Source organism: Pteronotus mesoamericanus, unplaced genomic scaffold (genome assembly GCF_021234165.1).
Source record: "Pteronotus mesoamericanus isolate MK-2021 breed Mesoamerican mustached bat unplaced genomic scaffold, CSHL_Meso_final contig_169, whole genome shotgun sequence".
Lineage (NCBI taxonomy): Eukaryota > Metazoa > Chordata > Mammalia > Chiroptera > Mormoopidae > Pteronotus > Pteronotus mesoamericanus.
In genome coordinates this window covers 13,857,386-13,870,344 of record NW_026555068.1, presented here as the reverse complement: position 1 = coordinate 13,870,344, position 12,959 = coordinate 13,857,386, and the positions used below count along the sequence as shown (strand labels likewise).

At 35.5% G+C, this 12,959-nt stretch overlaps 1 protein-coding gene across 1 annotated transcript in view; it reads left to right on the top strand.

Annotated features, from left to right (window-relative positions):
• Positions 1-12,959, top strand: part of TNKS (tankyrase) — a 170,283-nt gene that overhangs the window by 35,456 nt on the left and 121,868 nt on the right. Inside the window, exon 3 of the mRNA XM_054566083.1 lies at positions 8,881-8,976. Coding sequence (XP_054422058.1) covers positions 8,881-8,976 — 96 coding nt within the window. The remainder of the gene's footprint in view (positions 1-8,880; positions 8,977-12,959) is intronic.

The following is a 12,959-nucleotide window of genomic DNA, read 5'->3' as shown; positions in this document are numbered from 1 at the left end:
CAAGTTTTTATTTTTATAATTTATTCCTAAAGTAGTATCCCTCTTATAATTTCATTGTAACTCCATTTTATGTATCTGCTGTCTAGAAAGATATATTTACTTTCTTTGTACAAACTCTGTGTTTCGTTACCTGATCACTCCCATGGTTACTTGCACTTTGATAACGTTAAAAGTCCTGGAACTTGGAGTGGCGTGGGATTGGGGGAGGGGAGCAAAGGGTAGGGTCAGTGTGGTACTAACTCTGGTATAATCTTATCTCCTATGATTTTAAATACAGTATATTAGAGATGAACAATTTTCTGGTTTTGTCTTAATAGTACTATTACAAGTAATGGATATTCATTAAGGAAAAATGAGAAAATACAACTGTCACACATTATATGTCTGTTTAGACCTATCCTATCCAATATGATAACCATTAAATGAAAATCAGTTAAAATTTTAAAAATTAAAAAATTTAGTTCTTCAGTAGCACTTGTCACATTTCAAGAGCTTAATAACCGTATCTGGCTCTTTGTTATCTTATCACAGAGTTCAGATAGAGTGATTCCATCATTACAGAAAGTCCTGTTAGGTAGTGCTGTCAGATTCATTGTACCTGTGTACGTAGTGCTTCTTAAAATAAAGTAAGGATCATTCCATGCCTAAATGTTTGTTTTCTCATTTTTTTTACATTGTGTTGAGAACATACTTCATTATCAGTGAATATTTCTATCTAATCGCATTTTTAAAGACAATGAAGAATTATATAGAAATAACCATTATTTTTTAATCAATCACCTCCTTTAGGCCATTTATGTTATTTCTTGTTTTTCTTTATTGTTTTATAAACACTACTGTAGGGAATAGCCCTTTCATTCATTATATATATGTTTAAACCTTAATTACTATAGGATAGATTCTGGAAAGCCACAGCTTCTTAATAAGAACTGAAGAGATTGTTACTGTTGGAGAACTCGGGCATCAGGGCTTTTGATTTTAGGATTAAGGTTAGGGTTAGGGGTTAGGATTAGGGTTAGGGTTCGGGTTATTTGCTCTATCATGTTATCTATCCATATGTCATCCATAAATTTGCTAGGTTAAGAAAAAGCATTTCCCACATTTTCCTTACTTCTTCCAAAATTCATTGAAAATTCAGCAGAGCCTTGAGAATTTTATTCATTTGCTTTTGTTTCATTATTGTCTCTTTTCCCTTTTTCTGACACAGTACCTCCCTTTTGTATTTTTAACAGCAGTTTTTCATGTAAAAACTAAATCATGATCTTTTTAAAAAAAGTCTCAATGTAGCATTTTCATAAAAAGTTAAAGTTGGCAAAAATCCCTATCTGTATACTTAAAAAGGAGAAGACAAGCCAAGAATGATAGTGATTTTTTCCCTCTGAAATAATCCCCGCTGACACTGAGCACCGTTATCTTGATGACTTGCTCACTTACGTAGCTATTTTCAAGAAGGTTAGAGTCTTTATGCATTAACCTGATAAATTTCAGACTACTTGAGTAGGCGTTCTGGATAATGGTAGCAAATATATATGTTGAGTTTTATATTTGTACATTGCATTTTATTAGTATTCCCTGAAAAGCACCAGTATGTATACCTTTATTCTCCTAAGCTCTTAAGAAATATGTGAAAGATGCATAATTTGGGACGGGGCGGGATGTTAAAAAACAGAACAAAAATAAAAAAAAATCACATTCATTTTTTAAAGTGATAAAAAGGCTTTGCTTATTGCCCAATCTGTCCATTAAAGAAATTATTTACACATTTGCATTTACTTCTAGACTAACTGTGATATTTGAGAACCATCTGTGGATTTCAGGGAGATGCCTGGCTTAAGCTTGGGGTGTATGGAATGGTATTTGAAGCCAATGGTTCCTGTAGCCCATTCAGTCCTTGCTTCACATGGTTACCATGTCATCTGCAACTCGTTGCTCATTAGGACTGTGTCCTCGCTCTGTGCAGTTCTGCGGTCACTGAGATCTTAGAGGCAGGTCCAGGTTGACAGTAGAGATTTATGGGTCCTTCTCACTCCTCCTTCTCAGCTGACCAAAATAGAAAGTTGTTAAGTATAATAATTGCAGTGTCAGACTTTAAAATAAAGTTATGTACTCTCTTTGTTCTTTGAATTATTGGAATCTATTAATTGTCTTTTTAAATTGAGATGGGTGTTAGACTTTTCAATCTGTAAACAGAATCCAGGATGGAGGAAGTAAACCTCGCTCTGAGTTGCTTCATCCTGCCCTCAGATAGGACAATAGAAATAAGACATTAAGAAAGCCTACTGTGTGTCTAAATATTTATTTTGTATCCAACCTAAAAATTTCAAAATTTGCAGTCATATAAATAATCATGGTTGGAGATAGAGGGAAAATGTTTTATTTTGCCTGTTTGGGGCACAGTTTTGAGTGTTGGTCTCTGAAAGAACATGTTTGAGTGTGAGGACTGAGGGGGCAAGAGCAGATTTGGAAACATTCTAGTGGATTGCCTAAAAGGGAGCCCTAGCTGGCATGGACGTTTTCCACGTCATTTCCTCTGAGTTGCGGTTTCACACTTCCACAGAGGGTTGTTTGGTAGGAGATTAGGAAGAGGACATTGGTCATAGGAGGGGTGGTGAGGTATTTATGACCAAATGTGTGCCTTTCAGAATTCACGTAGCGGGAAGAACTTGAATTTTACAGTTCTGGGGGTGACCTTGGCTTGTACTTGTATAGAACGAGAAGATACAAATTAAATGCTTGGCTTTAGAATTAAGTATGAATTCCCTTTTATGATTTAAAAACTGATCTTGCACAAATAATTTAGTTGCTTTGAACCTCATATTCTCGTTTATAAAGTGAGCGTGCTACCTACTGCATCAGGTTGTTGTGGGAAGTGAGTGAAATAATAAAGCAGGAAGAGCCCCAGTAAATGCTGGTTTCCTTCCACTCTTCTCCCATGGGTGGCAAGAGTAAGGTGTTCTCGTGGATCAGTTTTGTATTTTGACTCTCAGTAAGAGCTGAATGAAGAGCTGAAGAACATACGTATGCTGCTCTTTGTTACCATCAGTGTGAATTAATGTTATATCCTTTGTTTCATTTCCTCTGTAATTTTGTAAACTTGAATTCTGATTTGGTAAGACATGAAATCAGCCTTTCTTCGATTGCCATTAGGTGTTTTAACCTAATCAGTGGAGATGTTGCAGATAGGATAATGGGAAATTATTAGTGTAACTCAAACATTTTCCCCACAGATATTTCAGTAGCAGGAGTATGAAGTTCTGGTGATTGGCTGTGACTGAGTATAGTGTCTGAAAGTGAAGAAGTGTGAATAATGATTGTTTTTTAAAGCGAATTAATTATGAGCAAATAGTTCTCCAAGCTGCCAGAGGGCATGTATTATAGTTGCTGTTTCTGAAAATTGTAATGCACTAGGAATGAGAGAATTGGAAGCCAAGGAGGAATTATGTTAAAAGAAAAAAAACATCTTTTTCTCCTAAACAAGGAGGAAAGGAACTGAGGTGGGATATAAAAAATGTGACTGAGTACTATCATTAAGAATAGTTGCTAATAGGATAACTTATTGAATCCAAAGAAAAACAAAACTAAATTTAAAAAAAAGATTTTGCAAACTTCCCAAGGAATGAAAATTTAAGAGATATTCTTTGTCTCCTTCAGATTAAAAGTACAGTTTATTTGTCTGCTGTAAAGTAAGAATCAAGTTTTATGTTTTTCTTTTTTCTTTTTTCTTTTCTATGTAGATAACCAGTTGTTTCTGCATGATTTTATGAAAAAGGCTATTTTTTTCTACCATTGAATTACCTTGCCTCTTTTGGGGAAAAAAAAAATCTGTTGGCCATACCTGTGTTGATCTATTTCCTGTTCCATTGATCTAAATATTGCAATAATATACTCTCAATTACTATAGCTTTATAATAAATCTTAAGTAGCGCGATTCCTTCAACTTTTCAGGTCAAAAATTCCCACTTGGTTCTTAGAATATTTTTCTCTGTTACTTCTTCATGCCATATTTTCCTGTAAATATTTGAACTTATTTATAATAGTTGGTTTAAAGTCTTTGTCTCTTAAGTCTAACATGTGAGCCATCTTAGATTTGATTTCTTTTGACCGCTTTTTGTTGTTCTTGACTGTGGGTCACATTTTCCTTTTTCTTTATATGTCTAATAATTTTGCATTTAATATACATTGTAGAGACTCTGCAGTGTTATTTTCATTTAACCTTCCTCTGAAAAATATTTATTCTTGTTTTAGCAGAGTTCAATTGCTGACAAATCACCTTGAGCTTTTAGAGGTTTGGTTTTATGCTTTATCGCATTTTGTGGAAAGCCCAAGATGTTTTTGAAACTCCTGTAACATAGTGATCCCTTGATATTTTGCTTTAAAAATAATCTTATTTGCTAACATATCTGTTGAACTTGGTCCTTTGTGTGACTGAATTTTTAAAACTCGGTCAAATGAATATGTCTACACTCTTAAAGAGTAAGATGACTATTCTTGGAAAACATTTTAACATAAATACAACTTCTTTTAAAAATTTTCATTGTGAGGAGCAGTTTTAGACCATTAATGTAGCTCTAAAATTCACAGAACAAAGATTTGACAGTATTTTAAAGTGAAAACTATGCTAAAAACCCATTTTGATAATTTACCTAATAGACTTGCTGCATTTTTAATTTGGGAAGTTCATACTGTTTTTATTTGGGAAGTTCATATTATTTTTATTCTGTCTTATTAAATCAGTTAATAATGTTCTTATAAGTTAAGTGCATTTTATCATATAGCACTTTGTATATTTCTAGGAGTTTAACAGGATGAAACTTTGAATATATGGAAAAATATTTTTATCTGGAAGAACTAAAATGATGTGAATGCTTAAATTTAATAGTTTTGAGGAATTAAATGAAATAGTTTTAGTCTCTGCTGCATTGGTCACAGGCTAAAGACATGCTTTCTGAATCTGGCTCACTATAGCTAAACATCTGCAGCAGAAATAGGAGAATCACATGTCCTTCTTGCCATAAGCACTTTTTGAGAGTGACATTTTGAATATTGTTATCCTACCTTAGTTTTAACAATCAATTTTTATATCAGCTGCTATATTTTCTCTATCCTTCCCATATCAAAAGGAGATAAATGGATCTGAGATGCATCAGTAGAACAACTGGATATAGCCAAGTTGTTTGAGATTTGAGGTCTGATAATGGCCTTACTGGTATAAAGAGATAGTACAAGGAGATTTGAATACCCACACTAGTCTTGAATTTATGTACTGAATGTTACTCACATTTTAATTTCCTTGTTTTTCTTTCAAATTTTACTCTGTATATTTGCATATTTTAGGAATTTTGCTTCACATATTTGTGCTACTTTAAAAGAATTTGTTTTATGTTTGTGTGCTGTCAATGTATATTGGTTTTACAAAATGAATTTCTAATTATAGTATGTGTTAGTAGTCACATTTTATTATTCCATTCAGTAGTTAAGAACTCTTAAAGCATATATTGAAGCATCCAGAATAAAGAGTCCTATTTGCCACCTCAGAGACATACTGATGTTCTTGAAAGCCTTTGCTGCTGTTACCTTTGCCCCATGTATGTGCTCTTCTTCCGGTATTAGAAGATACCCCCCCCCCCCCTTTTTTTTAAAGAACTTAGATCACAATGCTTCAGGGTTTTGGCCATAACTCTAAAAGCATTATGGGGGATTTGAGCCGCCCCCCCCCCCCGCCCCCGCCAGTTGTCTGGAAATCACCTACCCCCACCGGCTCCTTTCACTTCAGAGACCCGGGAACCGAAGCCCAGAGAATTGGCAGGTGCCCTGGCTCAGAGCTTTGCATACCGTCTTTGGTGGAGAGCCAGGCTACTTCTGCCCTGTTCACGACAGGCCAGTCAGTTTGTAAACTATGATAAAAATGAAGTATCGGAGAATATAATCTAAAAATGACATATATACTTCTAAATGCTTCCTCTTAATTCTTTGTTTATCTCAGTGTGGATGGATTACAAAGCATTCTGGGACTAGAACAGTCCATAGACTTCGCTGTGTGTATCACTGCCAAGGCCGGGGTTGGCAAAGTATGGTCTGTAGACCAAATCTGACTCGGCACTTGTTCTTTGTGTGTCCTGCAAGCTAAGAATTGTTTTTACATTTTTAAATGCTTTTTTAAAATTTACAATAATAATGTCTTATGACACATGAAAATTATATAAAACTCATATTTCAGTGTGTTTCAATAAAATTGTTTTGGAACCACAGCCACAGCCATCCTTTTAGTGTTGTCTGTGGCTGCGTTTTCCTCTGTACTGCTGGGGTGGGGGCAGGGATGAGCGGTTGAGGAGACTCTATGATCTACAAAGACTAACATACTTACTATATGGCACTTTACAAAAATGGAAAGATATGAAGATATGGCTTCAGGACAAAATTAGTAGTTAGTGGTAGAGGTGAGAGTACAAACAGTCTACATTTCATAAATGTGTTTTAAATATTATTAGCTGATACATATTCTGCCACTTTTGTTCTTATTTAATCCTCTTAGTAATCTTATATAAAAGTTAGATAAATTTATATCCCTATGGTCTAGGTTTAGATACCATTCTTGCTCCTAAAACTCAACTCTATTTTCAGGGTTTTTTGTTTGTTTGTTTTGCTTTTTAAACACATATCTGGTGAATTAGAAATCAGTAAATATTTCCTAGTGTGGATTTTGGTATCAGCATGTGGTTCAGAAAATTCAGCTGCTTCCCTGCTGTCACATTACTCTGCAGTGGATGCTTCTGTGTGTTCAGGTCCAAGGAAAGAGTTACGTATGACTCAGAAATGTTTAGAAAACAGATTATTTCTAGTAAAAAGATGGTTCTTTAAAAATTACGTAAAGTAAAGAAACTGCAACTAAACTTTCATGGCATATTTCTGTTTCAAAATAGCAATGATAGAGTAGATGAAGTACTGGTCACAACAAAAAAGATTGAGGTTCTACGTGACTTGGAGGAACAACAGGCTTTCTCTGTTTTGCCTCTCTCTTTCTCATTAACCTGTAAAATAAAAGCCCCCATCATGTTATTGTCAAGCCTTGGTAAATTAACGTATTGTGGTTTTTTTCTTGATGTATGCAGTAAAAACCTCTGTTTTCCATGGTAGCTGTTAATTCTTTGTTTCCTGGCTTTGCATGTGATCCCTCAGCAATATATTGCTCTCATGATACAACGACAGCCACAGCTTTACCTTTGATACATGAGTCTGCTCATGATAAGGACCCTTTAAAAGCCAAATCTTCAGGTTGGGATTTCCTCCTGGAATAAAATATCTATAAAATATATATCTTTCAGATATATATATACATATAGAGGTATATATATATCTATATCTGTGAAAGCTTATTCATTATGATGAATGAGTAAGTACAGTTTGATATTGGCACCTGCTATTTTTATTCTTGCTGTAATTATTCTTGAGTCAGTTTATAAACATCTGTAAAATAATTATGTTCTTGCTTAATTAAGAATAAAATAATGTAGAAAGTTTTGGCAAAATCTCACTGTACCTTTGCAAGCCATGGCTAATTCTTATGTCCTCAGATCTGAGAGCGCCTGTGGTTTAATGCAGGAGTGCTGAGGAGCGGTGCCCCGGCAGACGTGCCCTCATTCTAGACAGGGCTCTTCCTCTGTATGTTATAACAAAGCCATCGACTAGATGGCTTGTGCATTAAAGAAAGAGGAAGAGCTTCATAAACAGCAGGACTTCCGAGAACTGCCTTCCACATATTCCAAAAGAATGTATATACTTTAGCATGGAACTCTTAATGAATGAAAATTTGGGACTCGTAAGCGGTAGTGGCTCAGGTGTTTTTAGACATTATGTAACATATTTTTAAATACTTATTTGAATTGAATATTTTTGCTTTGTTTTAAATGTACATGCAGCTCTCTTCAGGAGTACACAAAATCTCAACTATTTGAACTATTAGAATAGCTTGTGACTGACCTGTGCTTACTTGGACTAGTTTTTATTGTACTTACCAATTTAACCATTGGCTGGGTAGTGCTACACCACCATCTCTCATCTCCCCCTGCCCCCACACCACATGTAGTTGAGAAATGTTTTAGAGTGATAAACGATTATATCTGGATTTTACTTAAGCATTGATTGATTGTCTTTAGGGAGCCCCCATATCTAAGAATTCTCTATAGCTACTTTCTACCCAATATAGCATGTTCAGCATTTATTCCTTAGCATATATTACAGTGATTGAGTTTCTATTTCTAAACATTTTTGATGGAAAGAATTATTGTAGAAGGCAGTTCTTTTTTGCAGCTCGACTGCAGGGGACCGGAGTTGCATGCATTGCTATGTCTGTGAAACTTCTTGGAAGCAAGCCAGTATGTTAGGGTGAGAGATTTATATGTAAGCGGTGAGCCACTAAAAGGCTTGCACAGTATTACAACTCTTCTTAGGAGAGGAAGTGTTAGGAAATTCAGCTGGAAAGCAGCAGCAGCAACAAGCAGCCACAGTGGTAGTAAAGATAGGGCCGGTTCACGGGTTGCCTACTGCACAGTGTGAGGCAGTGAGCACACAGCGTCCCGTCCTGCTGCCTGAGGCAGCAAACCCAAACTGTCCGTGGCAAGATTTTCCTGGTTTCATGTTTATGATGTTCAGTCATGTGATGATACTGTACCCTAAGTTGCCAACTTTGCTTTACTCTAGAGAGGATCCTTTGCTGCAGTGCTTTTTTCCCGTTCTTTCTCTTTCTTTCTCCTTTTTTTTTTCTTGAAAGAGAAAAACATTGTGCAATGTATGTGTATGCCTACACCATGCCGAGACGACACTTCCCAGTAAATAATCTTTGTGTCCCTGAGGTAAGATACTGTTTCTGCTTTCCCTGCACAGTGCTGCTGCAGCACGGAGCCGATCCAAACATTCGGAACACCGACGGGAAGTCAGCCCTGGACCTGGCCGACCCTTCCGCAAAAGCCGTTCTTACCGGTAAGCAAACCGAGAGCCACTGCGTTCTTTTATCTATGGCACTGCTGGCTGGATTTTAGAAAATCTTTATGCACTGAATTTCATTTGTTTCTACTGAGTAAGCTCAACAAATATATATGCCATTATCTCTACTTCCTTATTGACTTGATACATTAACAGTCTCATTAATTCTGTGCTTGCTCTTACAAGCATTAAGCAATAAGATTGTTTACGTAAAATTTCTGAGAATTATAGCATTAAATGACAGCATACATTATTCACTCATGCTTTAGTACATAATTTTCTTGTACCTCATCTCAGTTGGTTCTTTTGAAGACCTTCACTATGGAGCAAGCAAGGGCATTTGTATTACTTTATAGAAGTAGTTTTGATCGGAAAGACAACCTGCTGCCTTATTACTTAGATCAATAGGTAAATAAAATATGATACTGCTCTTTCCTTGCCACGCTATTTATATTTCTCTCATATATTCTCACTTTACCATGTTACTTAAGTACTTTTTAACTAAGGCAAGGTATTACCTTTTTACTTCAGGTAATGAAAATTTTTTGGCTTAAGCATTGTTTTTATTAAGACAAATGTCAAGAACCTGCAGAGAAGAAAGGATCTGTCATAATAGTATAGAAAATAATGCTATAAGTAATATGGTATTGAACAACTGTTTTCATTGATCTTCATTCTCAAAATGCTGCATTGGATCTATTTCTGTTTTTATTCCTAGCAACTGATTTCTGCCGCCTTTGCTTTCTTTTACTTCACTGACCTATGTAATTTGGAGCCCCTTTGTCACTGCAGTGCTCAGAGTATTGGTTTAAGTGCTTGTGTGCAAGTAAATGACTCGATTTCCTTTGAATATGCCCATGTTTGAAGAAAATAAATCTTTGTTCACTTTTAAGTTTCGTGTCCATGCTGTGCATCCTTAACAAAGATTATGAGGTGAATGGAAAACATTGATACACAGAAAGCTTTTAAAATATGCAGAATTCTGGTTAATTACTCTGTATAGAAAGACAACTTCCTCCCCACCGTGTTATAATTAATATAATCTCTGCTACATCAGAATAGTATGATTTCTCCCCATTGCAAGGTTAGGTGAATGGGATGCTGAATCAAGGTAACATACATTAGAGGAATAAAGCTATTTTAAAACAGTGTAGATAAGAAGAAATTTAAATATAATTATAAAATTTTAAATAACGAAATCGAAATATGTAGCCTCAGGCCTGCTCAGGCTCTGCAGCCTTTATGTGCCATCTTTTAACAAAGCCCTGGGCAACAATAGCAACCTTGGGTTGGTCTCTGACGAAAGGAGAAATATGGTTCCCAGTAACAGAGGTAGATTATAAATACTGACCAAGACTGTCCTCCCTCTGACCTTTCCTTCTCTTCAGCCCTCAACTCCTGCTGTGTTCATTTGTTAGACTCATTTAATGCAGCACTGCTTGTAGATCCACCTATATTTTTCTTAAAGACAGAGTTTTAAATATAAAAGTTAATTAAAACCAAGAAGCTATGTCCTAATTTGGAATGGACTTTAGGGGATATCCCATTGGCTTTTGTTAGTTTGGGAGACAGTGGTGGCATAGTAACTCTGGAGACTGAAGATTCCTGGAGAACAGATACCGTATCTATATTAAACATGATTTAAGAAGCATCTAACACTGCACCTTGCTTAGATAAGGAGGATATTAATTCTTCTTGGTTATAATGTTCATTAATTATTCTTTTTAAGAATAATTACAGTTTTTGGAAATAACATACAATTTTTCAGTTACGATTTAAAAGAAAAGCATTCTAGAACATTCTAGTAATAGTAGTAAACTTTGTGGAAAACATAAGCCACTGATATTTACGCTTTCGTGTTATATAATGCAGTGAAATAACACTTAAATGAAATACATTTCCAAATGTTTTTCTTCCCACACAGGTTCTCTTCTAAGCAATTCTTTGGAATTATAGTAGAAGTATTATTTCTGAAGCTAAATTTAAAAGATTGAGCATTCATTAAAAAGAAAGGAATTTTTTTAAGGGAATGACAACATTATTAGAGATTATTCTGGGTGAGCTGTCACTATTTTTATGGCAGATGCAGTCATAGTACTCCATTACCTTGAGAGTAAAGTTTCTGTTCTTAATTTTTTTTCCTTTTTGGGAATATATTTGCTAAAAATGACTTTACAGTATGTTTTTACATATTACTACTGTGCATAACCCAAAACTATGTAAAGATATATATGTATATTTCTTCAAGGAAATTAGCAAAATGAAAATCTCTTTCTACAGAATATTCCAAAATATGTAATTGAGTAATAACCTCTTCTGCATGAAGAATGCATGGATTTTTACAAAGCTGTAGTAAACAACTTTTAGTTAATGAACCCCAGCAAATAGCCCCTTGCTTTGGATAGTCCACCTCGGAATTTTGAAGAGAATAATTAATGAGAGAGATTTATTTTTGATTTATTTATTTCCCATTAGCTTACTTTATTTTTTCAAGATCAACTTTTTATTGACTTGTTATGTTGAATGAATGAAATGATTAGAAGCAATCTTGAGGGTTTGGGGTTTTTTTGTTAATGACTCTGTGAAGTTCTGAGCAGTCAACTAAAGGACTTACAAGGGGTTTTGATTGTTTTTTAGGAAACGGGGGCATGAGAAGTCTTATGTAAATTATATTGAAGAGTAGTTTTGGTGTGTTACAGTTATGGCTTTTTACTATTTATTTTGGCCTTTTCACCTCAGTTATAATAAGTTACACTTACTGTGGAAATGAAGGAAAATAGGAAAAGTGAGAAATAAAAAATTATTTGTAATTCTGCCACCTAGAGAGAACATTCTGGTACAGTTTATAATTTTCTGAGCACATATACTCTATAGTCTTCTTTCTTTTGAATCAAATCAACCTTGTATGTTACATATTGCTTAATAATCATTTAAATTTTTTTAAAAAGAATTTACTTATTTTGTTTTAGAAAGAGGGGAAAGGAAGAAGGAAAGGGAGAGGAACATCAACATGTGAGAGAATCATGGCACACATCCCAAATGGGGACTGGCCCACAGCGCAGGCGCACGCCCTGACCAGGAATCAAACCAGCAGCCTTTCACTTTGCGGGACAGTTCCCCGCCAATTGAGCCATACTGGTCAGGGCCTTTTTAATTTTTTAAATCCTCATCCAGGGACATGTTTATTGACTTTAGAGAGAGGGGAAAGGAAAAGGAGGGGGAGAGAAAGAGAGAAGAGCATCGATGTGAGAGAGAAATGTTACTGCGTTGCCTCTTGTATGCACCCTGACCAGGGACTGAACCTGCAACCTAGGTATGTGTCCTGACCAGGAAATCGAACCTACAACCTTTTGGTGTATGGGATTATGCTCCAAACCAACTGAGCCACACTGGCCAGGGCCCTAATAATCCTTTTTTTTTTTTAATAGCTACCTAAATATTCTTAAAAGGCATTAAGTATTCTTCTGCAACATCGATTTATAATGACTTTAATAACCTTCTGTGGATATAGTTTAGGTATTTTTTAGCCAGTACTCTAATGTTTAGTATTTAGGTAGGTTGCTTTCTTTATGAATTTGTCTTTTTATCAGTTCCTTGGGAATTGTACTTCTCTACCATATTCAGTCTTAGCATCCACACACGTTATATCTCTCCATTCCTGGCTGGCACGTGAAAGGATTTGGAGAAGGAGGAGCTTCTCTTTTTAGGGGCTGCAATGTTTGTGGTGTTATTTTGAGAGAGCCACACTGAAGTTAAAAGTGGTTGGCAAAAGGAATGCTTATTGAAGAGGGTAAGCATGTAGAGGTGCTCATTAATCATGTGACAGTGGGAAGTTGGGTCAGGAGAAGAGGTAACAATAGATTGATCCTGAGAGTTTGCGAAAGGATAGGTGACCAAAGCAGAACCAGGGCTGACAGAGATGTAAACTAGGTGAGTTTAGATGGTCACAGGGTTGTTGTGATCATTGGTCCCAGCAGTTT